We start from the raw sequence: 27167 nt of genomic DNA on the forward strand, positions 1-27167 counted from the left end.
TGCTCTTTGCCAGCCAGTGTTATTTTGTTTGTGTTTTGGTTTTTAGTTGTGTTTCGTTGTTTACCCCGGCAGACTACCATGCTAGATTTTAGATCTTAACTATAATAACTGTTTTTAGATCAAATCTTGCACTCTATTATCTCTTTTAGTGAAACTCATGTGTAAAGAGAGGTCATATTATTTATCCATCTGCTAAGACAGCTGCTCCCTAAGTCATGATTTAGTCCTGGACTTTGTTTTTAGGAGTCATTGTACTCCTAATTACTGCGATTGGTCATTTGAGTCTCATATTATAATGAAGGTCTTTCCTTGTTTAAGAAAAAAGAAAAGATCCTTCACTATTAAAATCAATCATTCCATATCTCATCAAAAGGTTAGTCAATGCTCTCTTATTATCAAAAACACACTCATAATCAGCCACTTGCATTTGTTTCTTTTTTGTTTGATTATCATGAATATTATTGGATTTCTTTATGTATTTGTTGTTGTTAATTATTGATCTTATGTTATATATGAAATCTGTCTTTCCTTGTGCAGGTTAGAAAAACGTGAGTATAAAAATTTAATCAGTAATTTCACATCCCAGAAAAGGAGAAAAATGATTTTAAACAATAAAAAATAAATAGGGAAATTAAAATATATAAAAATTATTTAATTAATATATAAATTTAATAAAAATGTCTTACTTAAAATTGGTTGTCGATCTTAAGCCTCCAAATTTACTGAGTCGGCTCTGGCGCGCTATATATATATAAGAACAGTTTGCAAATAGAGTTGCTTCTCTTTGGGCAGGTAAAAAGTACAATCGTCTTTAGTCTTTACGTACGCATGTTGCTATACTAAAATACAGTACAGTCAGTACTATTGTTTGTGGTGTACGTAAGAGCATTCTTATTGCACTAGCAAAACTATTACGTACCCTTTTGCCAAATTTTAGTTAATTAAGACCCTTTTAAAGTCATCGTTGCATTGGACTAGCTATTGCTATAAAAAGTAAAATGAGAAAAATACCTTGAGTTTAGAAAATTAAATTGGTACCCTTTTTTGAAAAAATAAAATTGGACACCTGGGAGTGGTGGCCGGACCACCCCTATCCAAGAGTCTTTTGGGGGTAGTTTGACGGCCACCCCCTTCTTATTTTTTGTCTTTTGTTTTTTGTTTTTTATTTCTATTTATATTTTTTAATTCTTTTTTTTTTTTATTTAGTTTTTTAATATTGGTATTTTTTTTTTGTTTTTTTATTATTTTATTTTAAGATATTTCCGTCTTTTAACGTGATTTAACATATAAGTGATTTAACGATATTTCATAAAGACATGATTTTTTATTTTTTTATATTTTTGTAATAAAATATTGGTAAATCGGCCACTTGCAATAGTTCTTTTTTGTTTGATTATCATGAATTATTGGATTTCTTTATGTATTTTTTCGTTGCTAATTAATCTTATGTTATATATGAAATCTGTGTTTCCTTGTGCAGATTAGAAAAACGTTAGTATAAAAACTTAATTAGTAATTTTACATTCCAAAAAAAAAAAGAAAAAAAAATTAAACAATAAAATATAAATACAAAAATTAAAATAAACATTATTTAATTAATATAAAAATAATTAAAAATGAGAATACCTTCAATAAGGATGGGCTGAAAACCCTCATTTTACAGCATCCAATTATAATTAAGTTGACAACTCATCAAAAACAAAAAATTATAATAAAAATAATATAAACATGAAAACACCAAATCCCCTACTCATCTCTCTTCTCTCTAATCTCCGTCGGACCCTTGCCTCTGCCGGACCCACCTCTCCAGCCAAAGCTTTTGCCAGAATCCATGGAGCTGGCCACCGCTGAAATTCACCCAGATTTGAGAGCACGGATCTTTGTCCAGATCCAGCTGAACCGACCTCGGGCTTCGCTGTTGAATCTGGCTAAACCGATCTGGGAAATCCTGTCGTTGAATCCGACCTCGGGCTTCGCTGGATCTCTCTTTCCTTTGCTGTGTCTCTCTGTCTCTCACCAAATCTCTCTCTCTCTCTCTGACGTTGAATCAGACCTTGGGCTTCGTCGGATTGAGTTTGGTGGGTCAGGGGCACGAGTTTCCGGGGTGCTAGGCAACAATGGTCAAGGTCAGTGTTTGGGTCTGGATCGAGGGCGTGGGTTTTTGGGAGCTCGCCTTTGCTAGGTTTGGTGGCTCGAGGACGTGGGTTTCTAGGAGCTCGCCGGTGGTCGGTGTCGGGGTCGGCCAGGGTGCTGGGCGACAATGCCAGATCTGGCCGCTCCACGTTCCGGCGCAGATTTGGCGGTGGCTATCAGCGGAATCCGGCGGCAGGTGAGGCTGAGGAGGTGGTGGTTTTTGAAAACCAATTGGGCTCTTAAAAGGGAAAATATTCGGTGCTTTCATGCTTAATGTATTTTAGTCTTTTAGATGTTATGTCAACTCTTTATTAGATGCCGTAAAACATCACTTTTATAGTACATCCTTATATAAAGGGCTCTCAATAAAAATATCTTATTTAAATTTGTTGTCTTAAGCCTCCATATTTATCGAGTCGCAATTCCGAGATGGTTACTGGATTCCTCCTATTGTAAATAGAGTTGCTTCTCTTTGGGCAGGTAAAACAATTGCCTTTAGTCTTTACGCATATTGCTTTACTAAAATACACTATTGTTTGTGGTGTACGTAAGAGCATTATATTCTTATTGCACTAGCAAAACTAACTCTTTTACCAAATTTTAGTTAATTAAGACCCTTAAAGTCATCGTTTCATTGTACTAGCTATTGCTATTAAACCTAAAATGACAAAAATACCTTGAGTTTAGAAAATTAAATTTACATAAATATTAATTTTTTTAAAAAAAATCTTGGGGGTGCCTGAACAAACCCAAACACCATGGAGTGGTGGCCAGACCACCCTAACCCAAGAGTTTTTTTGAGTGTTGTGACGTCCCACATCGTCTGGGAATGGGGATGTGTTTATATGTATAAGCACACTCTTTTTGACACAACGCGTTTTAAAGTCGTGATGACCATGAATTTATTAGAACTTCGTAGTTAAATGTACTTCTGCGAGAGTAGTATCAGGATAGGTGATATCCTGAGAAGTTTGGTTAGGAGGAGCCAAACGCGAGCAATATTATATTGTTAGAGGTGGATTGTTGCAAATGGTATTAGACTCATTGCCCAATTTAAAATGGGGAAAGCATGCACAAGTCCATGAGGGTCACTAGCAGAGACGCTGGATCCCAAGAGGGGATGATTGTGACATCCCACATTGCCTGTGAATGAGGATGTTTATAAGCATAAACGCATCATTCTTAATACAACACTTAAAGCCGTAATGGCCATGTATCAGAACTCTACAATTAAGTGTGTTTTTGCGAGAGTAGTACTAGGATGGGTGACCTTTTGAAAAGTTTGGTTGGGGGAGTAAAAATGAAAAATATTGTGTCGTTAGGAGCGGGTCGTTACAGTGTGGTTCAACAACCACCCCCTTCTTCTTTTGTTTTTTATTTTTTTTAAAATATTTTTTTAATTATTATTTTTGTATAATTTTTAGTTTTAGTTTTTTATTATTATTTTATTTTAGGTTATTTCCGTCCTTTATCATAATTTAATGTATAAAAAAGACATATTCCGTATAATTTAAAGATATTTCCTAATTAGGACAGGATTTTTTTGTAACAAAATGGTAGATAAATGTGTGGCAGCTCATAAGAGAAAAAGGTAATTAACACTTAAATCACTCATTTTACTTATAATTTATATTGTGATCCATTCTCTCACATAATATCTCAAAATGGACTTTCACTTATTCTAAGCCCATTTATTTATGCTAGGTCTACAATTTACCTAACATAAAATTGGGGTCGCTTCAGTACGTGCAAGTCTTAATCACAAGTTTCCAATATTCTAATGATAATCTAGAGAATCAAAATAGAATAGGGATGTCGATTTCAAGCATAAAATTTCCATCTACACCTTATTTTTGTCAACCATTTCAACCACCTTGGTCCAAGCCGGGCGAGACAATATGCTCCTGCACCATGCACAAACCTTTGGCCGCTCTTCAAACAGCCGCTTCACCGGCGTTGCCATTAGGTAGTACAAGTGAGGGAGGTGAGTGAGATCGGCGGAGGTAAACTTATCTCCTCCCAAGTACTTACAATTTGTTAGCCGCTCTTCGTACGCGTCCAGAAGCTTAGCCAGCTTCGCCTCCTCTTCTGCCACCACTTCTTTGTCCGTTGGCAGCCCCTTTTCTGGCTTCTCCACCACCTCCTGCCTGAGTCTTGCGGCTGGGGCGCTAAAATGGTAATCCTCAACGTCGATCCAGGAAGCCGCTATTCCCTGTTGCTTTGGCACCACGTAGATCTGCTCGTTTTCAGGTTTTGGATAACAATGAGATATAAACCTCATCATGGCCCTTGATTCTGGAATTTAACGATGATTTAGAACACATTCGCTTATAGCTTGGAATAATGACAAATATAATATATGGTAGAATATTGATGCTTCTTAGCCTTACCAAATAGAGTCAAATCGTCGTCCTGGTAGACTGGAACCTGACCAAAGGGCTATAGCCAAGCAAAGGAAATGGGAAAAAAGATAAAATAAATAAGGAAAACAAGGAAGAATGCCAAAGCCGTAGGAAAGAATGAGAGTTTAGAAATTACGTACACTTAAAGAGAGGAAGGATTCAGATTTATGCTCTCCGGTGTCAGGGTCAATTGGTATGAACTCAAAATCAAGCTCATGTTCAAAGATGGAAGCCAGGGCTCGTAATGTGTCCACAGAACCAAGAGTCCCGTAAAGTTTCCTAATAGCCATGAAGGATTTTTTGAGGGAGCTAGGAAGAGAGATTGTAAAGATCGATCTTCGAATGTGGGTATTTATAGAAACAATTTTCTTTTCCTGGAAGATTAGAGGTAAATTTGTGTTCTAAACATTACTCATTTAATGGTTTATCCTAAAATGGAAACTGATCATCAAGAATTGAAGGGCTGATACAATGCACATGCAGTATATATCCATTCACCTAACGCCTATAGGGTACGTATAAGTGTCTGCAGATTGGCCGGTTTGACGGGTAGATGGTGAAGCGCTTGGTTTGCATAAATTTATATTTAAATATATATTGGTTATGGTATGCCTATTACATGATTTGCTTGTTCTCAATTTAGAAGAGTTTATAAATCAAGTTACAAAGCTAAAAATTAACAGAAGTTCAATTGAATTAATCATCATATATGGGCTGTACTGTACTGTAGATAGTTTTTTTTTTTTATGAAACTGTAGATATATTTATATCAACAGGATCTGAAAATTTAGTCCTTTTTCCATTAATGAGCATCAGTAGTTGTCTCAGCCCTTCAACGTCTGTACGTACTCTGAGAGATGACCACACTTTTTGCATTAATGAGCATCAGTATAGTTGTCTCAGCCATTATTTTCACGTGTTTATTAGTTGTTACCGCCCAAATTCTGGTGATCGATCATGCTTAAGCCCAACTGCCAAGTTTGTGGCTGTCCGCGTCCACCACAGTAGGGTTTATTTTGTGTTCAATAAGGAAACTTTTTAGTTTGGCAAGTATTAGGTTATTAGGTAAGTATATCTTATTTTTATTTCAAATTCAATAAGGGGGTGGCTAATAGTAAAATGTGTGGGCAGCAAGTCCACTAGGGTAGGATGAGAGTTTTATTCTAATCCTATTTAATCCCCTTGTTGTATTCGGTTGATGACAAATCATGATGAAATAAAAAAATATATTTGTGTTTCTTGGGGTGTGATTTTTCTGTTCTTTTGGTGATGAGACGCTGCCAATACCAGTGAGACTCTGGTTCAATCTATCATCTTCGTTATTTTGGTGAGATTCTAAATTAACGTAGATTTATTTTTATTTATGTTATTTTTCTATCCTCTGCTGCGTCAATTTTGATATCAGAGCACAAAATCAATTCTTTTCTCAAACAATTGACAATCTGCAGCAAAGAAATAAAGAAAAAAATCCAATCAAGATGTCCTTAGTCTGCGTTTCCCACATGAAGATTCAAGAAGGTTCTATTTTGTTTGGCTTATGGAAAAGGAAAAAAGACGAGCTTTCTTGTGTTTGGTTCAAAACGAGAAGAAACTAGAGCTTGTTTCTTATGTCTAGTTCAAAAAAAAAGAAAAAGAAAAAAATATATGTTCTAGTATGTTTTGCTAACTTTCATAATTTTTTTTTTGTATCTCGCACTTGGGCTTTATGAGTACGCGAAGTAGCTGAGTATCAAGAGTAACAGATTTGAAGTATGATAGCCTACAACGGTGAGATTCTGTTGTGGTCACAATAGGAAGATCGTGAGATGCGATTTATCTATTGTGTTTGTGAGTCTTATTTGGTTTGAAACTCTTCCGCTTGTATTTCACTTTCCTATGAATACGCGAAGCAGCCGAGTATCAACAGTTGTAGATCTGAGGCATGACAACCTATAATAGTGAGACTCCGTTGTGGTCACAATAGAAAGATCGTGACACTCGATTTATCTATTGTGTTTGTGCGTCTTCTTTGGTTTGAAAATCTTCAGCTTGTGTTTCACCTTCTAAACTCGAGGACGAGTTCTTTTCGAAGAAAGGGAGAATTGACGGCGTCAACAACTGTAGGGTTTATTTTGTGTTCAATAAGGGATTTTCCCAGTTTGACAAGTATTGGGTTATTAGGCAAGTATCTGTTATTTTTATGTCAAATTCAATAAGGGGGCGGCTAATAGTAAAATGTGTGGCAGAAAATAAGTCCACTAGGGTAAGATGAGGGTTTTATTCTAATCCTATTTAATCCCCTTGTTGTATTCGGTTGATGATAGATTATGATGAAATAAAAAAAAAAAATATGTTTGTGTTTCTTGGGGTGTGATTCCTCTGTTCTTTTGGTGGTGAGACACTGCCAATATCAGTGAGACTCTGGTTCAATCTATCATCTTCATTATTTTGGTGAAATTCTAAATTAACGTAGATTTATTTTTATTTATGTTATTTTCCTATTCTCTGCTGCGTCAGTGGCATAATTCATGGTTTTGAAAGTAGAAATAACTGTGTACCTTAGAAAATAGAGATGAATTTATACGAGTAGACCAGTCAAATATAATAAAGTTGTTATATTTTGTGATTTTGACAACATATGTAAGTAAAATTGGTGACATTGAAAAGCTTATATATGCAAAGAACTACAAATTTTTATTTAATGAAAATTTCTTAATTTCAATGTTTATTATGTTAAAACTGTCTGTCAATAGAGAAACAAAAATTTGTTTAAAAAAAAAAAAACTGTAATAAGGGTTGTTTTGTAATTTTTCTTTTTCAGGACTACAACCATACTTTTATTTAAACTTGATAAGGACGGCTTGGCCGCTAGGTTGATGTGTTTTTCAGTTTCCTGCAATTTCTTGATTTTTCTTAAATTTATGGAAGAGTTGTGAGTTATTGTGCTTGTAGATTCAGCTTCTCACTACGCTATGCTGCATCAGTTATTGTCAAAAGTCCAGCTACTTTTTTACCATGGCACGTGGAGGAAGATCTCCAATTATTGGCGATGTGTATGAATGGGATGCGGCAACAATGATAAGCAACTAGAGACCCGATTTCAAACGGATGGAGGTGGGTAGGGGTGTGCATGGGGCAAGGCGGGGCAGATTTTCGTCCTTTTTGCCCCCGCCCCGCACCCCTGTGGGTTGAGAATTCTCAACCCGTGAACCGCATGTTACAGAGTGGAACCGTGAGGGGCGAGTACGTGCAGGGCGGGGGGGTGCGGATTGTACGGGGTGGGGCGAATTCAAACCAAAGCCAAACAAATCACCGAATTTCTCGTTTCCTTGATTTTTTTTAGGAACCAAACAAATCATAATTTCAACAGAGAAACAACAACCTATGGACGAGGACACAATCCCAGAGCCACAACCGAAGGTCTTGAAGTAAGCGTTGACGAATCATCCATGCCTGTCGCTAGGGGTGTGCACGGGGCGGGGCGCGGCGAATTTCAGCCTTTTTTGCCCCCGCCCCGCACCTCTGTAGATGCAAGAAATCATACCCGTGGCCCACACAAAATGTGCTGTATCCGTGCTGGGTAGGGGTGGTGCGGGGCGATTTGTGCGGGTTAGGCGGGGCTGTGCAGGTATCATTGAAAAAGAAGGCATGTTCTAGTGAAGAAAAAAATCTTGAAAGAAAAAGAAAAGGCAACGCAAAGCAATATTTTATCTAAACAATAAACTCCTCAAGAGAATTTACCCAATTGGGCTTCAAAGAAGCAGTTCCTCGTTATCCCTATCATCTTTGTATTTGTCACAGAACTTAATCGACTCTTCTGCTACGGACTCTAACATCCCACTGGATCTGAAGATTTCTTTAGCAAATGTCAGGATACTGGTACTGGGGATTTGATCAGGAGGTGCAATTGGATTGCAAAGAATAGTGGTAAGCTTTAGTGTTGTGCGGTGCTAGGGTTAGAAATGATGAAGAGCAAAAGAAGACTCTAGAAAGTAGAAAAGATGAAATGAGGGCCAGTGCGGCGCTAAAGGGTTTTTTTTTTAACTTTTTTTTTCCTTCTTTTTATCTTGCGGGGCGGGTCCTCGGGGTTTTTGAAAACCCCAATCCGCGCCCCGCCCCGCCTCGCATGGGTTGGGCAAAATCCAACCTGTACCTGTAAAAAAAACCCTAAAAACCGTGTTTTGGGGGGCGGGTTTTTGCCCACCCCTACTTGTCGCCCTCTATATCCAATTCACGAGGCCTATCAAGCTCTTGCTCTCCATGGTCGCCATTCCGTAAACCCTAGAATAAATAGAAAAAGAAGAAGTCAAGGAGTGAGAAAGACAGAGATGGTCTGAGATAGAAGAAGAAAATGAGGAAAATGAAGAATAGAGGCTGCGAGCATTTTTACTTTTTACGGTTTTTTGTTTAGGGAAATTGGGTTAAATGACTCTCAAAGCTTCCATTTAAAAAAAAAAAAAAAAAATGAATAGCGAAACACACCTTTTGGAGTTAGTAGTGGCTTATAGCTATAAATCACATTGAAAAAAACTTCAACCCTCAGCCACCACTTGGCTTCTAGAGTCTTCCAACCTCCCTCCTTTTACAATTTTACCCTTAAGGCCTTTAATAATCAACGAAAATGATTATTCAGGCTTCGTCTCTTCTTTTCATTTTATCTTCTTTTCGTAAATTTGCCGTCGTCTCAATAGTCAACATATCTCAGCTGCCGTCTTCAACTCTTCCTTTAGCCCTGCTCAAAGAATCCAAAGCGTGAGTAGTAACGAAGATGAAGAAAGGATGACTTATTTCATTTGAAGTGAGGTGTGAGTCACATAACTCGTGAAGGACAACCAGAGTTGCCGAACAGGGGGTTAGAGTTTTTTATTTTTAGGTATTTTAGGTTTATGCGGGGTGGGGCGGGGCGGGGCGGGGATCCAGGGTTGAAAAAATCCTAAACTCGTGCCCCGCCCCACCCCGCACGGTTGGGCCAGGGCATGGTTTGGCAAAAATCCAAACCGTGCCCGCAAATATCAACGTGCAACTGGTAGAGGCGGGGCGGGGTGGAACGGTTTTGCATGGTTTTGCCCACCCCTAGAGGTGGGGCTTGATGCGCTAGCCACCTTGACTATTGTTAACAAGCTTCAAACCTATCAACCAATTGCATCTCATATAGAGAAGGAAGGTGAATTTGTTGATGAAGATTCTTCAATAGATTAGGACTCTCCACCAATTTATGACTTCTATCTTTATGAAGAGGATATATTTATCGGAAGAGGTAAATTTTTCAAATGATGCTGTAAAAATTGGCCGGTTTGACAGGTAGATGGTGAAGAGCTTGGTTTGCATAAATTTATATTTAAATATATATTGGTTATGGTATGCCTATTACATGATTTGCTTGTTCTCAATTTAGAAGAGTTTATAAATCAAGTTACAAAGCTAAAAATTAACAGAAGTTCAATTGAATCATTATATATGGGCTGCAGTACTGTAGATAGATTTATATCAACAGGATCTGAAAATGTAGTCCTTTTTCCCTGAATGAGCATCAGTAGTTGTCTCAGCCCTTCAATGTACGTACTCTGAGAGATGACCCCACTTTTGCATTAATGAGCATCAGTATATATTGTAGTTGTCTCAGCCATTATTTTCACGTGTTTATTAGACTTAATGTTAGCGCCCAAATTCTGGTGATCGATCATGCTTAAGCTCAACTGTGGCATAATTCATGGTTTTGAAAGTAGAAATAGCTGTGTACCTTAGAAAATAGAGATGAATTTATACGAGCAGACCAGTTATATATAATTAAGTTGTTATATATGCAAAGAACTACAAATTCCTCTTTAATGAAAATTTCTTAATTCCAATGTTTATTAGGTTAAAACTATCGGTCAATAGAAAAACAAAAAATTGTTTTAAAAACAAAATTGTGATAAGAGCTGTTTTGTAATTTTTCTTTTCAGGACTAATACCATACTTTTATTTAAACTCAATAAGGATGACTTGGTCGCCAGAGTTGATGTATTTTACCGTTTTGTGCAATTTTTTTTTTATTATTAAATTTGTAGAAGAGTTGTAAGTTGTTGTGCTTGTAGATCTACATTAATTATTGGCAATGTGTATGAATGCGATGTGGCAACAATGATAAGCAACTAGACACGTGATTTCAAACGAATGGAGGTGGGGCTTGATGTGCTAGCCACCTTGACTATTGTTAGCAAGCCTCAAACCCATCAACCAAATCCATCTCATGTAGAGAAGGAAGGTGAATTCGTTGAGGAAGATTCTTCAATAGATTGGGACTCTCCACCAATTTACGACATCTATCTTAACGAATATGATATATTTATAGGAAGAGGTAAATTTTTCGATTGATACTGTAAAAATTGTTCAAGATTGAGAATGATGTACGTCTACCATGTGTTTGATGAAAGTACATACAAAAAGTGAAGTATCTCAATGGAGTCTTAAGAAAATTATTTATGTTGATTTTTTTGGGATTGAAAATTTTCTCTCAAGTTTTCCTAATAAGAATTTTGATGTTGATCTCAGCAAGTTGGGGGAAAATTTGATCTTTGGTGGTCAAGAAGTAATTGATTTTTTTTTTCTCATGTGAAATTTTTATGGACATTGAGATGAAAATAAATAAAAGATGTGCGAAGATTAAATTATCTCAAGTTAGTGCGAAGAATTCCATATCTACTATATATCTAGAGTTATGTTGTAGTTGGTTGAAAGTTGTTTTTCTTCTAGTATCATGTTGTTTTAATTTGTTATTGAGAAGGACGGGATCAATGGAAGAAATTAAGTAGACATTCAAAACATCAAGACAATGACAAATCAAATTTGATAACAAATTCTCTCCAACCCAAGAGAATGATGCGGACCATTTTATGAGCAGGCTAGCTAGTCATAGAGAAAAACAATCATATCTTGTGATTCTGATATAAGATGAAGATGGACAAATGTGATAGAGCGGAAAAGCTTATTCAAAGAAATACAAACTAGCTTGAACCTCACTAAATTAAATTTCTTAATTCCAATTTTTACTAACTAGGTTAAAACTGTCCGTTAATAGAAATACAAAAATCTTTTTTAGAAAATTATGATAAGGGTTGTTTTATAATTTTTCTTTTTAGCACTACAATATTCCTACTCGATCATGTTTAAGCTCAAGAAGGACGGCTTGTCCTGCCGAATTGATGTATTTTTCATATTTCTTAATAAGAAACACTCATAGAGAGAGATGCATCACCTTCCCAAAATAAACACAAGTAAAAGAAAATTGAACGAAAGAATTATCTCAGACCATAATGGATCGATCAGAACAATTCCATCGATTATTATTGAAATAAAGAAATATCTCAGACCATAATGGATCAGAACACTTCCATTGATTATTCTTAGTCCATACACGTAGAGTAAAGCATTTGCATTGGATGATTAATTATTTTAAGGGGGATTAATTAACGTTAAACATAAGACTGATAAGAGCCTAGGCTAGGCTTGTGCCTTGTCGCGCTTCATCTCAAGCACCTTGCCCCATGCAGGTCGAGCCAGGATCTCAGAGCACCATGCTCTCACCCGAGGTCGCGATTCAATGAGCTTCTTAGCCTTCGTTCCCAGAAGGCTTTGCAAATTAGGGAGATGAAGCACATCAGCAATCGTGTACCTATCAGATCCCAAATACTTAGATTTTGCTAGCCGAGCCTCATAGACGTCAAGAACACTGCCTAATTCGGCTTCAGCCTCAGCCACTACACCATGGTCTGGAGCCAAGCCATTCTTTGGCTTAATGACCATCTCAAAAATTAGTTTCAATGCCGGTGGCTCAAACTGGTGACCCTCAACGTCAATCCAGTTAGCTACTATCGCCTGCTTCCTGGCGTCCCAATAGATAAGCTCTTCTCCTTTCTTGCCGTACTCAAAGCCCATGCATCTTATTATTGCTCTGGATTCTGTAATTAATTGGTCTCATTGTAGTTACCCAAATATTGTAGCAATTAATTAAACTCAGCATATATATATATATATATATATATATATATATATATATATATATATATATATATATATATATATATATATATATATAGTTTTATACTGTAGTAATTAATGTTGCTTACCGAATTGCTTGATTCCACCGTCCTCGTATACTGGAACTTGACCAAATGGCTACAAAATAGATGAATTAAGTACTCTATATATATAAGTTATGCCATGACATGCCTTAATATACTTTTCTAGCTCTTCTTGGAGGAGAAACTTACATTCATAGAAAGAAAAGGTTTCTTTTTGTGCTCTCCAGCATTGAGATTGACTGGAACAAACTCAAAATCAAGATCATGCTCAAAGAGGCATGCCAAAACCTTCAATGTGGCCGGCGAGTTGAGGCTGCCATAGACTTTCCGGACAGCCATATAGTACTGGCTAGATTACCTTACAGAATTTTTTTTTTTTTTTTTTCTAGGTTGAAAAAGAAAAAAATAAAGGTTATATATATATATATATAAGAGGAACTTTGTGACTATTGAGCTAAAGATTTAAGAGAGGGGAGACTCAATGGAAATATTTTTAAAAACTTTCCAGAGCTATATATATTCACTGGTGGATGAAGAAATTATAAAAGGAAATTGGGAACATGAATAATCTTATCATAGGAAAATTAAAAACTTTGAATGTTAGATAGAGTGACCATCGGCTGGTGGTGAAATTGTTAGATAGGATTGCTGATCTATCTAACGTTCACAAATTTTATTTTTATACTACAAGGATATGATTGCTTGCTCTAGCAGTCGTCGATGGATAATATATAAAAGGACACTGTTAAAATAGTGTTGTTTTTTCTTGGCGTTCACCAAACACCAACAAATTTGTAATTCTAGGGACCGGCTTAAATATATTTTCCCCAAAAAATATCTGTCCAAGCATCAAGACATTTGCTCAGTACATCCTGTCCAAATAGCCATCTACAATTGTCCAAATAGTCATGTAAATACTCCATTACAGCAGCCACATGCACGTCCAATTTCCAAATAGCCAAACAACAAACATCTACAGTTTGTTGTTACACGTTCTCGTCCTCCGACTTGAAAGACAAACTAGTTTACTAACTAATTACTTTTCTATCTCTCTTTCACTTTTTCTCTCTTTTATTATTAAAAGATCGACAAAATAAGAATTAGGGAAGAGTAGAGGAATTCTTCTTCACTTTTTCATGTTTTTTAAAACATCTTACAAAACTCATATATATATATATATATATATATATATATATATATATATATATATATATATATTTTTTTTTTTTTTTTTTTTTTTTTTTTTTTGAACGGGAGCATTTCATTCATAGAATAAACGCCCGAAGGCAAGAACACTGTCCCAAAACTCATATATATATATATATAGGCATACAAAACACAAACAACCAAAACTTTTTCTTCTTCCTCTTTATTACAATAAATTAGCACCAATAACTCTTCTAAATTAAGGCTTCGGTTTAAGAAAACTTAAGACATCAATTTAATAAACCAAATGCCTTTATTTATTAAAAAACTTTTTTAACTTCTTTACGTTTTGGATTTGTTGAGCTTCCAACACACCCCCTCAAATCAAAAATGTCCTTATGCCAAGCATGTCTCTTAGCCTCATGAAAATTGCACCTGCTAATGGCATAGTAAATATATCTGCTACTTGTTCAGTGGTGTGGCAATATTGAAGCTCTATTGTCTTCTGCTTCACATGGTCTCTAAGAAAGTGAAACCTAGTATCAACGTGTTTGCTCTTCCCATGTTGTATTGGATTCTTTGCTAACTTTATTGTTGATTGGTTATCCACATAAATCACAGTTGGCTCTTCTTGTGGATTTTCTAGTTCCTTCAAAAGATTCCTTAGCCATATAGCTTCACAAACAGTAGACGAAGCCGCCACATACTCCGCCTCATAGATAGACAAGGCTACAATTGCTTGTTTCTTGGATGTCCAAGAAAATGCTGTAGAACTAAAATAGAACACATAGCGAGTAGTACTTTTCCTCTCATCTTGGTCACATCCCCAATCACTATCTAAGTAACCAATTAATTTTGTTTCATCAGCATAGGCATAGAATAAACCAAGATTCAGAATACCTTTGATGTACCTTATAATCCTTTTTGCAGATAGCCAATGAGTCTCCATTGGTGTCTCCATGTATCGACTCACAAGTCCAACTCTGTAGACAATATCTGGCCTTGTGATCGTGAAGTACCTTAGACTTCCAACCAAACTCTTGTAAAGAGTTGGTTCAATAACTCGACCATCTCCTTCTTTTGACAACTTTATACTTGTTTCAAATGGGGTACTCACAAAGTTGCAGCTTTCCATCTTTAATTTCTCTAATAACTCCTTCATGTACTTCTTTTGAAATATGAAAATTCCATCATGCTATTGCTTCACTTCAATGCCAAGGAAGTAGAACATCAACCCCGGTTGTCTGTCATCTCAAACTCCCTAAACATTGATTGCTTGAATTCCTTGAATATTTCACTATTATTTCCTGTGTATAACAGATCGTCAACATATAGGCAAATAATTAGAAATTCACCTCGATGGTTTTTCTTCATATAAACAACATGCTCATATGGACATTTGGTGAAGCCATTTTGATGAAGGTAACTATCGATGGGTGCATTCCAAGCTCTCGGTGCCTGCTTTAAGCCATATAACACATTTTTAAGGCGATACACCTTGCTTTCTTATCCTTCCATTATGAAGTCTTCCGGTTGTTGTACATACACCTCTTCTTGAAGGATGCCATTGATAAAAGCTGACTTGACATTAAGTATGGTATATCTTCCATACTTTTGTTTGTAGCCTTTAGCTACTAGTCTTGTAATGTATCGAGAAACTTCACCTTCTGCAGTTGATAAGTCTTGAATTATTCAATTCAAGACTCCTTAATTTGCATTTGTTATACCTAGTTTGTGTTGTATATATAACGTTTTGTTGTAATTTTGTGTTATGTTTTATTTTCAGGTCTTAGTTGAAATCTAGTTCAAAACACTTGAATTAAACCTGAAATACATCAAGGGCAATTTGGTCATTTCCAAAGTTCAAGGTTGATCATGAAAATATAAAAATCGTCTAAGGTAATTCGATCGATCGATTATTTGTACAGCAAATAAGTCAATCGATCGACTTTCAGTCGAACCAACTTCGATCAATCGAGATGCGATCAATCGATCAATTCTCAGAGCACCATAAAATCGATCGATCGAAATGCGATCGATTGACTTCGCGTCTTCCAGAAGGTCCAGATATTTCCAAATCTTTATGTGATCCAAATCAAAAGTTGAGTTTAATGTACAGAAATAGACGCCGACCAACTCTAAATACTTGGCTAGAATCAATTCTTGTAGTCCCTTTGTAAATCCAATTCTCTATAAATATGAGGGTTAGAGTTTAGGTTTAATTTATACATCTTTTGGGGGTTTCGGATTTTCTCAGGTGTATCACTTAGTTTCTTTGCAATTTAGTTTCCTTTGATGCACGTTTTCTGGGCCAAAATTCAGAGAGCAATTTCTTCTTCTTTTTCTTCTTTGTTCTTCATGTTCTAGCTTAGGTTTTATTTTCTTTTTGTAATCCGAATTTTATAATTTTAATATAGTTATTTTTGATTCATTTTCTTCTTATTTCTTTACTGTTTTCCATAGATTTCATGCTTATATTAGTTTAATCATGTGTAACTAAGCCCTTTCTTAGGGTTTTGATCAAATCTTTTCCAAAAAATCATGAAGTATTCTTGATGTTCTTGAGTATTTCTTGAAATGTTTAATGATTGTGTAAGGCTAAAAGATTGCAAAACCCATGCTAAAAAGTTTTGTTATCAATATTCCAATCCAATTATTCATGAAAAAAGGGATTTGCTTGTCTATGAGTTTTCTTGATTTCTTGAATAAAACCAACGTTCTTGAAAGATAACAATGTCTTTTGCAATGGTTCTATTTGACATGATGTGTGTTTACCTATTAGAGTCACCTTATAGGGTATGCTAGGGAGTACCCGTCAATTCACACTTTTGGTAGCCTAAAACGTTTTTCAATTGTAGTGTAACTTTTATGTGGAATAGATCGGTGTGAAACTAAATGCTTTATCATTGTGGCCTAATTAGGGTTTTCATGTATTGTATATGCTTATGAGGATGTTTTATAGAGTAGTAAGCTAGGGAGCATTAATCACCTCACACCTTTCGTAATGTAAACGTTTTTCAATTATAGATTAATCTTTACGTGGAGTTGTTTAATGTAAAACTAGGTGCTTTGTCATTACGTCTTAACGAAAGTGTTTTCATGACGAGGTCATCGTAATGGTTGACGCCCATTACGCGCTTATATCATGCATGTTAGGAAGAACCATATAGACTTTAAGCATTTCATGGTTAAGGATTTAATGCGATCATTACCCTAAGTTTCTTTTAAGTTTGTTTTCATTTCTCACTTTCATTTTATCACTTGACTCGTTGTAGCTTCAATTCTACAACTTTACTTTTATTTTTATTTTGAAGTTAAGTTAAATACGTTCCTTCGAATATCCTATTATGCAAAACAACCCATCAATCTATGTGGTTCGATAACCCTTACTATAGTACAATTGATTCATACTATTGCGAGTGGTAAAACTCATATAAATTTAAAATCCACGTACAGAGTCGTCTAGACTCAACGTACTAGTAGTGCGTTTGATCTTATACACCCACTTGACACCAATAGCCTTTTGGTTTGATGGGACAATTGTCAGCTCCCAAGTGTCATTCTTTTGAATAGCATGTATCTCCTCCTCCATTGCGAATCTCCAACAATTAATCTTCTTCAACAGCTTTTTGAAAGGTAAGAGGCTCATGATCAGCATATAGGCAGAAAATATTAGTCTCAACATCTTCTCTTTACTCATAGATTTCCCTAAGACTTCTCATCTTACTTTGATTTGTGGAGGATCTGCTGCTTCTACCTCCCATAGAAAGTGTAAAGTCTCATCTTACTTTGATTTGTGGTGGATCTGTTGTTGCTACCTCCCATAAAAGGTATAGAGTCTCTATGTGTTGCGAACGGTGTGGTAGGCTGAGAAGATGGTGGGGTACTTGGTGGAGCTTCTGTTGAGAGCTCTTTAGGCTCCTCCAATAGTTGTTGTTCTTTGGCCTTCTCTTCATCACTCTAGCTCCATACTCTTTCTTCATCAAAGATAATGTCTCTACTAACCATTAATTTTTTTTGTTAATAGATTGTAGAGCTTGTATGCTTTCGACTTTTCACTATATCCGAGGAAGATACATTTTTCACCACGATCATCAATCTTCTTTCTCTTGGATTTGGAAACTTGAGAATATGCAACACATCCAAAGATTCTTAGGTGTGCAATACTTGGCTTGTAGCCGTTCCATGTCTCTTGAAATGTCATATTCTTAACACTTTTGGTAGGACATCGGTTGAGTAAATAAGATGAGCACACCACAGCTTCTGTCCAGAATTGTTTTGGCAGCCCTTTCTCCTTGAGCATAGTTCTGGTCATATTTCAAATGGTACGATTCTTTCTTTCAGCGATCACATTTTGCTGTGGTGTGTAAGTAACAGTGAACTGATGCTAGTTGCTACGGCTGGTTCGATGGTCTGTGTTCGGCGCGTAGCCTTCACGAGCCAGGTTTTCTTGTCTTTCTGGGAAGCGCATGAGGGCCACGCTCTACTCCCTTTCACCGTGGTTCGATGGCATCCAGTGGTTTTGGTGGCTGACTTGTTGGTGGGGTGTCTTCTCTGTTTGTAGCTCCATTTAAGTGTTTTCTTGTTTTGATTAATGTATTGTCTCAGTTTTCTTGCTCAGATTGGGGTTCACACCTTAAGGGTGTTGTTTTGTGTACACTTTTAATGAAAGGTTCGCTTTTGTTAAAAAAAAAAAAAAAAAAAAAAAAAAAAAAAAAAAAAAAAAATCTTTTTTGGAGAAATGAAAATAAGGGAAGGGGAGGGGAGGATGGTTACCAAACAAAGTCGTAGTTTCACAATAGTCCGGCAATTTTTCCTTCTATATCATATGCTCAACAAAGCTTAGACTTGATCGAGGTTTGAGGTGTGTGACAAAGAGGATTCAATAATTCAAGTTATAAACTTTAATGATCAATTTTTTGGTGCAATTTTTGGAGTATTCTTATTATGGCACTCCTTAAAAAAGAATTAAAAAAAAAATCATTAAATTCAGTAAAAGGAACTAATTTCTATCTTATACGTTGTAATAAACTTTAGACAAAAATGCTTGAAGGTCCTTGATGTATGACTTTTTATCAAATCATTATCTAAGGTTTAAATTTTGTGGATCAACTCTATAAGGTTTCAATTGTTATCAAATAGATGCTTTTGTCTATCTTCTATTAAATTTCTAATGATATTGTCACGTCATATCCAATCAAAATGCGACATGTGTCTCCTTCAATAAAAAAAAATTAAAAATATCAAAAAAATATAAATAAATAAAAAATTGTAATTATCTTTATAAATATAAATATTTTAAAAAAAAAATGGTGTTAGGGCACGCCCACCGATGGAAGTAATTTGATAAATCAATAGAATTTTTCTTATAGAATAAATCGATAAAATTTAAACTTTTGGAAGTAATTTAATAAAAGAACCTGCCTCGAAAACCTCTTAATTAAACATAGTCTTTTCTTAAACTTTATTTCCTTTTCCCTTATTTTTCCGGAGTACTCCAACCAGTGAATTACCAAATTTATTTGCCAAGAAGTGGTGATAACAAGTGCGTTAACAAAATTAAGGCAAAGACGCTGAGAAATGAGAGATGTGAAACCAAATTAAATTGGTAAAATTTAAGTTTCTTTTTTTTAAAAAAAAAAAAAAAAGAAAAGAAAAGGTGTTTAGGGTGAGAAATTAGCCGGAGGATTTACATCTGTCAGACTGTCACACTGGTTGCTTGAATGCTCAACTCGCTCTGGGAGCATGAATTGATCCACGAGGGATAATGGGCCTGACTTGATCTCGCCACGGAAGCTTATTCTGTTGGCCGAGCATATATCTTTTATTTGTAACATACTACTGGAGGTACGTAGGACAGGTTGCAAATTATTTAACCATTCATAATTTATATATATATATATATATAGTTGCATGGTATATATATTATCATGTCATTTAAAATAAGAGATTCCATTTTTTTTAATTGGTAGTAAGATAAAGGGTATTATTGACCGGTATTTGGTTCACAATCTTGACATGACAACCCTTTATTAATTTTTTTAACGATGAATAATTTAAGAGTTAGTAAAGATTGTCACATTAGTTTTTTTTTTTTTTTCTTGCCAAAAAGATAAAGGGGTTTACTGACCGATCTTAACCTGACTGTCCCTAGCTACTAACTCTTTGATTTTTTCTTTTTTAATAATGATTAATCTAAAAGTTAAAAAAAATTATCACGTCAACACTGTAAAATAATTATAAGATAAAAATGTGTACATAACGTTATTATTTCCACTCAAACTTCAGAACTATCTATCCATGTAGAAAGGGGCCAAAGTGAGGTGTCTTTCGTTTTCCTTTATCTTTTATGTTTCCTTTTGCTTCCAAAGCAAAGTTTTCCTCTAAAATTAAAAATATATGCCTGCATGTGAAAATCACTTGCTCCAAAAACATAGGTCAATTTATTAGAATGAGTTTGAAAGAATTTTATCCAACAAAATTTGGAACAAAACTTTGTCCATCGTCGTTTTGTAAACTTTTGAGCATATATATGTTTGTCACTTTTACTTAAATGAACTATGAATCTAAATTGTCACTAACAGCAGCATTAACAACGTTGTAATCAGTAATTAATATAGGATTCATCCCAAATAAAAGAGAATTTTGTTAGTTTATTATTATATAATTAAGTGGGATAATTATATATGCGAATGCGATCGAGAATGATTGAAAAAAAAAAAATTCTTCCAACGTACATGTTGGAAATTATTAGAGCCCTAATAAACATGATCATTTCTTCTCACAAAAAGTCATACCCTCAGCCACTTTCTTGAAAGCAGGCCTAGAAGAAATGTCCTCCCACCATGCCTTAACATGGGGACGGTCATTGACCAAAGAAGCCCATGGAGACTTCATGAAATAATAAGTGTAAGGAAAGTTGTGGAGATCAGCCAGGCTGAAAAAATCACCAGCCAAATACTTGCTGCTGCTGAGCTTAGACTCATAAACATCAAGCACTTTTCCGAGCTTTTCCAAGTTGGCGTCGACGACCGCCTGCTCCGGCGTCTTCCCCATAAGAGGAGATACGAAAAATTCGTAGACGATCGGAGAGATTGCAGGTTGGAAATTCTGGGATTCTACCTCTATCCACACCTTCACTAATGCAGCTTCTTTCAGGTTTTGGTGCCTTATCAGATCAGTGCCCTTTTCCTTGAATTTCTCTGCTACATATGATGTAATTGCCCTGGATTCTGTGTTTTTATATATAGTTAATTATGAAAGCAATATATTAATGAAGGACAAGATTTGAACCTGATTAAAAACTGTAATAATATTCTGACTTGCACACAAACATTCAAAGGATCAAAAGCATATTAAAATAATGGGAGTTAAATGATGCTATAGCAATAGCATGTTAAATTAATTACTACTTGTTTCAAGAATTTAAAATAATAAAATATAATAAATCTAATTATTTAATATATATTCCAACATTGAAACCATAAAGACGGCAAGTCTCACAAAAAAAAAAAAAGTCACAAAACAAGAAGCATAACAACATGATTTAGAAAGTAGGTCATTGATACACATTCAACCCTCGCCGAACTTCCTAAAAAAAAAAACCTACTCAACTATTGCACAATCCCAAAGCACATCGAGGAAGGGTTTACACAATGAATCCCTCCCCAATGTGCCTCGGAGTTGTGCAATAATTAAGTGGAGGTTGTAATTTTAACATTTTCCTTAAAAAGTAAATCTCCTAATATTAAAAATATTATTTCTTCATAGAATTATTCTTTTTAAGTCAAAACATTGACACTATGTACTCTTTGAACAACTCAAACACGCCAAGTCGATCCATACAAGGATATATGATCTTTATTTCATTTAAATGGAATTTTATGATTAAGAATTTTATTTTACAAATGCCGTAAGACGTGACATTATACGTTTTATTAAATACAACAAAATAAAATTATGACCACGAAGGACTCCTACCTCATATCTCATATCTTTTCATTTTTACGTCTCATATATATAAGGGCAGTAATTTTCACACAACTCTTTTTATGTTGTGCAAGTTTCATGCATGTGAGACCCACACAATGTGAAGGGGAGTTGTGTAAAATTTATATAGAAATCGTAAGGGAATCATTATTCTATACATAGAGACCACTTGACCTTGCAAATCAATAGTGCTTTTAACTAAAGATTTAGTGCACATTCCGAGCTCAAACGTTAACACAACTTTAGACAGTTTTTTTATTTTTTAATTTGACTTCAAAAAAATCGAGTAGCAGAAGAAAAGAAAAAAAAAAGTGAGAGAAATAAGAAGTGTAATATTTATCTTACCGAAAAGAGTGAGATCACCATCCTCTAGCACTGGAATCTGACCAAAGGGCTGCAAATTTTATTTTTTTTTTAAAAAAAAAAAAAAACCAAGAAAGAGAATTAAAGAAAGAAACCATTTTAACCAACTTCAAAACAAAAACTTGTGTTACTAGAAATGCATTGTACAGGAGAAAAAATAAGTGCAAGGAGAGAGTAAGAATAGATTAGATATATGTACGTACATTCTTAGCGACAAAAGAAGGCTGCTTGTTTTCACCGCCGAAGAGGTCCACCGGAACAAGCTCAAAATCTACACCTTTCTCGTGGAGGCACACCAACGCCCGAGTGGTGCATGTGGACATTGGAAGTCCATGAAGCTTCAGAGGCGCCATTTTCTCACAAAAACAAACACAAGGAGAGAGAGAGAGAGAGAGAGAGGATATATATATAAATGGAGTCTATGAAATATGGACGATCAGGAAGGTCTTTATATATAGTGGAGGTGGCCTAGAGTTGGGCACCAAATGTGGTGTGAAATTTGACTATGGTTGCCGGCCGGATTGGAAGTAACCGACTCTCAATAATTGGACCATAAATATTCAATTACGTTTACTGTATATTTATTTATTACCAGATTCTCAATCGGATATGCACGCCATCCACCTAGGCCCTAGCTAAGATAGCAGCACACTTGCACCGTCAGATGACCTAGCTAGGGCTTTGTTTATTTTCTTTTCTTTTTTTTAACTTTTTTTCTGTTTTGAAAACAAAAATAATAACAAATAATATAAAACACAAACCACTCAAAATTATACAACACATCAAAATATTTTTTTCAAACAAATTGCACCTTTAAAAAAGCATTAACAAATGGAGTGAAATTAAAATTAAATATAACTCGTGAAATTGATGATGCGAACAATATCCAAACCGGGTGTGTTTGGCAATGTCATTGTTGTGGCAGTGTTCATAGCCTCGATCTTCACATTATGTGTATGAAATATTTGATTATTGGTTTTCAAGAAGATCCTCTCTATAAGTTATATTTCATCGTGTATGTCAGGACCCAGGAAATTAAAGCAGTGAGAGGATTGTAAAGGCACTAAATGGATAATGTATCCACATTTTAATTTCCTATTAGGTACGTAGAAGTGGGTTATAGAAATAGTTTTAGTGAGCTTTAATTGTAATTTTAATTAGTCATTTTAAGATAAGAAAGCAAATATAATTAGCACTTACCTTTACCACATTTTAATGTAATAATTTAAGTGCGATTTATCACGTCAGTTATTAATTAATTAAATTTATATTTAAAATGTTGTTTAATTTTTTTATACATATTGTGTCATGCATGCATATGGCACACATGTACCTGCATGTCAGAGATTTTTCTCAGTGCAAGTGATCATGGCACTAGCTAGGTTTTGCCCTATTTATACGATTAATTTGTACATAGGAAAAATAAACCTACTGGTTAGTCCCTTCGAAATTTCACACCATCTCTATTCATATTTTTTTTTAATAAATATTTAAATATCATTCATTACTCAAGAAATTAGAGCTAATTACTCTAACAGAACAATATCACATGTACATAGCTAAAAATTTGTTCCTATCAATTAAATCCAATCTATAACTTGTTTATCGGCAACTTTTGCTATACCATAGACTGCAAAATTTGCCTCCCAGCTAACATGGCTAATCTACCGGCTAGACAACGAAATTATAACCATCCATATATCATTCTCTAGCTATCCAAATCTACTCTAATTACTTTACATTCCCTAAAGTTTAACCCATTTACTACCTTCAAAATTTGTATATGTTTGAGTCAGTCATTTATGGTTTAACTATTGTTCTTCCTAGTGAGTGAATGATTCTTTTGTTTTGTGGTAAAACCTGAAACACGTACTCTTTTCATCACCTTCTTTAGAAACCGACAATTTGCATTATATTTAAATTTGGATCCTTCAGACCTGCACATGGTTGAATGCGAGGCCCTATGATATGATCGATGCAACTTCGTAGCTCGTAATCTACATATATATATAGACTGCAGAAAAATGTCCTTTCTACCTACTCTTATATATATATATATATATATATATTAATCTTTCTTCAGAAAAGTTTCAGATACAATCAACTCGTGGACCATTCAGTACCTATCCAGGAAAAATTATTTGGTTTTATAGGTCATTCTATCAACCTAATATCTAATTAATTAATGCCAGTAGTTCTCATTTGCTATGTAACTGTATATGCCTCATGTCACATTTTATTTTAAATTATAAATATGCTTTAAAAAAAAAAATAAGAAAAAGAAGATACAGCCGAGCAACCCTCACTAGATGAGGGAAGGATGCCCTCTCCTATGAGCGAAAGAGGGGTGATGTCCCTTCTATAAGGTGACGTTACCTCCGGCTCGGTATCTAGTTCTTAAAAGATTAAAAACATAATTATCTTTTTACATTTTTTTAAGACAATTATGTTCTCATTTTTATAAAGACTAGATATTTTGAAATTCATTTAAACCGTAAAAGATTCAAATACATCAGAAGAGAGGCCGCCACTTATGATCAAGTGAGAGGTAGTCCCCCTCACCCAATTAAGTGGTGATCAATGCCTTCTCTTTTTTAAAAATAATAATAATTTTAATTTTAATTTTAATTTTTTATTTATACTATATTTTTAATTTAAAGTACAACTTATACATGACAAATTAAATGAGTGTCACATTATATTAGGTAATTTCGTAATTAGTTTAACATAGCATATTGTTAAATATTTGGACACCGATGAAGAATGAACTTATTTGAAATTAAAATTAAAAAAAAAAAAAAAAAAAAAAAAAAAAAAAAAAAGATTTAATTGTTAAAAACTAAGGACTAAATTGAAATTACATGGAAAGCTAGGGGCTAAGTTTCATTTTATATTTTAAAAAAAAAAAAAAAAAAAAAATGGATGAGTGTGGTAATCAATCGATCAATAGTATATATGAAGCCCAGCAGCAGCATGATGTCACAATTACGTGAGATTGCATTGGCTGAAGTGCCCAAACGGTTGCGGAAACTTGTTACCCAAGACAAATCAGAAACGATTCAGTCAAAGTCAAACCACATTTTTTACTGCACTAAATTTAAGATGCTTGGAATCATCTTGAGATGTGTTCTCAATTTCTAAACATATAGATTTCCAATGAGCTGCAGCCTGCAATTTTTGTACTTAATCAGGGCGTTTTCAAATCTCTATGGTTTGTTGATGTAATTTTTTTTTATTATAAATAATATTGTCAAAATTTGGTATGACTTAATTATACAATTAAGTTTAGAACTCGTCTGATTTTATTTTATATATATATATACACACATAAAAAGAATATATGTATTTATGTATTTATTTATTTACGTATGTTCGGATCTCACACATAAAATTTTGGTTCTGCTCCTGCCCGAGGGATTAGAAAGCTTCGTAAATTAAGTTAATAATGGTTCTAAAAAAACCCAAAAAATAAAAAGAAAGAAGAAGGAATTGGAAGAAGAATGGGTCTATGCCTCTACCTGCTTTTGGGGGAGGGGGGTACCCTTTTTAATGAAGAATTCTCCTTGGTTTAATATGGTAACATACTAACATCCATGTTAAAGGTACCTAATTTCCTTGTCCCGGGTAGACACAATAAAATAGACATTAGGTAAATATCACAATCAATTGAAATATGGGAATTTTTCAATGGCTGGTTTTGTGTTCTGGGTTTGTTGTATTTTGCTCTGCTTCTTCTTTTTCTCCATGAGTGAGTGAGATTGTGAGAGAGAGAAATGGTGGTAGAGTAGAAAAAGAAATAATAATAAAAATATTTTTTTGAGAATAAAATAGATACTGTGTTTAAGTTTGTATTGAAAAAGTAGTATTAAAAATTTTTTTTAAAAAAAAAAAAAAAAGGTCTTTTGGTTAGCTAAAATAATTAATGTTGCTGGAGATGCTCTAAGGCACATTGGGCTAGGTTATGAGTACCAAAAAAAAAAAATCATTAGTTGGTTATGCTTATTATATAATGCACCTTTCTTGCAATCTATATTTTGTGAGGCCTTTTCCACCGCCTCAAGCAATCTATCCATTTTTTTTCAAGCTCGATCTGTCACCCTCCGTTAGTTTCGTCCTCCAACGCACCTTACCACCGTCTTCATTGGTATCTACGCTCCCCATTTCCACCTTTCGCTCCTCCACATTACCTTCACGTGTCTTCGCGTGGATCTCACGCACCTGCATGTCTCCCCCGTTTTCTCCGCCAACGCTGCTGATTTCTAGGTTTCTCTCCTCCACCGATGCTATTGATTTCTGATTTTTTGTTGTATTTATATTTTGTGTTGTTTTATATGGGTTTTAGTGTATCTGTCGATGTTTGTTATTGTTTTCTAGTTTGAATTCAGTAAGGATTGAAAGATCTTTCGAGGTTCATGCCTCTTCTCATACACTGTGGCATCTCTGGTACCATGTAATTACTTATCACCGGCTGCTTTGATTCAACTTTCTTCAATGCATGTTCTCTTGATGTGAAGCACCTCTTAATTTGTCGCAGCTAATATTTAGGTTTTTCCTTTCAAAAAAACTTTGCCTTTGAAAACCGCCATTCGTGGCGGTATCAATTTTCTCAATGGGCCAAGCCAAATTCTTTTAAAAAAGTAGAAAGCTAAAAAGTATGATATATTTAGAGGCTAGGATGAGGCACACTAGACAACTAGGGTGTAAGAACAATTCATAAATAGGTGTTCAGTGTTTCATCTTCAACGAGACTACAATGATTTTACAGCGTACTGACATTTTTGCTAAAGATCCAAACAGTTTCATCCTCCACAAAATTTTGTAGAAGACGAATGTTGAGGATACAATCAGACGTGAAAATAGATGGAGATGTTTATCCACATCCTACTCACTCTAAGCAGGTTTAATGAGTTGCCAACCCAATGGATAGCCAACAATTTGCCAAGGTCCCAATTAGATTTGAAAATTTTAAAGCATCTTTCCAGATATCGAGTGTGTCGCCTCATTGACAGAGTACCCGCTTTCGCCTAAAATTAGACTCAAATAATAGAACCAAGAAACCTAAGTTGGAAATTTTTCTTGCAGCCTAATGATA

General features: G+C 34.9%; 3 protein-coding genes across 3 annotated transcripts; all 3 read right to left on the minus strand.

Annotated features, from left to right (window-relative positions):
* Positions 1 to 3728: 3728 nt before the first annotated feature.
* LOC133851834 (glutathione S-transferase-like) lies at positions 3729 to 4929 on the minus strand. The gene is made up of 3 exons (XM_062288429.1): positions 4676 to 4929; positions 4524 to 4572; positions 3729 to 4428 (listed from the first exon to the last, which is right to left on the minus strand). Exons 1-3 carry the CDS (start codon positions 4823 to 4825, stop codon positions 3974 to 3976), a joined length of 654 nt encoding a protein of 217 aa, XP_062144413.1. The 5' UTR covers positions 4826 to 4929; the 3' UTR covers positions 3729 to 3973.
* A 6931-nt stretch (positions 4930 to 11860) lies between these two features.
* On the minus strand, positions 11861 to 13085 carry LOC133851974 (glutathione S-transferase-like). The gene is made up of 3 exons (XM_062288610.1): positions 12767 to 13085; positions 12623 to 12671; positions 11861 to 12454 (listed from the first exon to the last, which is right to left on the minus strand). The coding sequence occupies exons 1-3, from the start codon at positions 12914 to 12916 to the stop codon at positions 11997 to 11999; spliced, it is 657 nt and encodes a 218-aa protein (XP_062144594.1). The 5' UTR covers positions 12917 to 13085; the 3' UTR covers positions 11861 to 11996.
* A 7249-nt stretch (positions 13086 to 20334) lies between these two features.
* On the minus strand, positions 20335 to 22549 carry LOC133852110 (glutathione S-transferase F13). The gene is made up of 3 exons (XM_062288785.1): positions 22279 to 22549; positions 22058 to 22106; positions 20335 to 20955 (listed from the first exon to the last, which is right to left on the minus strand). The coding sequence occupies exons 1-3, from the start codon at positions 22426 to 22428 to the stop codon at positions 20495 to 20497; spliced, it is 660 nt and encodes a 219-aa protein (XP_062144769.1). The 5' UTR covers positions 22429 to 22549; the 3' UTR covers positions 20335 to 20494.
* Between the last annotated feature and the right edge of the window lie 4618 nt (positions 22550 to 27167).

This window comes from Alnus glutinosa, chromosome 12 (genome assembly GCF_958979055.1).
Source record: "Alnus glutinosa chromosome 12, dhAlnGlut1.1, whole genome shotgun sequence".
Lineage (NCBI taxonomy): Eukaryota > Viridiplantae > Streptophyta > Magnoliopsida > Fagales > Betulaceae > Alnus > Alnus glutinosa.

Coding starts and splice junctions, on each gene's coding strand:
- LOC133851974 (XM_062288610.1), bottom strand. CDS start 12,916: ATGGCTGTCCGGAAAGTCTATGGCAGCCTCAACTCGCCGGCCACATTG. Junction 12,672..12,766: donor AACCTTTTCTTTCTATGAAT/GTAAGTTTCTCC, acceptor TCTATTTTGTAG/CCATTTGGTCAAGTTCCAGT. Junction 12,455..12,622: donor CGGTGGAATCAAGCAATTCG/GTAAGCAACATT, acceptor AATTAATTACAG/AATCCAGAGCAATAATAAGA.
- LOC133851834 (XM_062288429.1), bottom strand. CDS start 4,825: ATGGCTATTAGGAAACTTTACGGGACTCTTGGTTCTGTGGACACATTA. Junction 4,573..4,675: donor AATCCTTCCTCTCTTTAAGT/GTACGTAATTTC, acceptor GCTTGGCTATAG/CCCTTTGGTCAGGTTCCAGT. Junction 4,429..4,523: donor CGACGATTTGACTCTATTTG/GTAAGGCTAAGA, acceptor GTTAAATTCCAG/AATCAAGGGCCATGATGAGG.
- LOC133852110 (XM_062288785.1), bottom strand. CDS start 22,428: ATGGCGCCTCTGAAGCTTCATGGACTTCCAATGTCCACATGCACCACT. Junction 22,107..22,278: donor CTTCTTTTGTCGCTAAGAAT/GTACGTACATAT, acceptor TAAAATTTGCAG/CCCTTTGGTCAGATTCCAGT. Junction 20,956..22,057: donor TGGTGATCTCACTCTTTTCG/GTAAGATAAATA, acceptor ATAAAAACACAG/AATCCAGGGCAATTACATCA.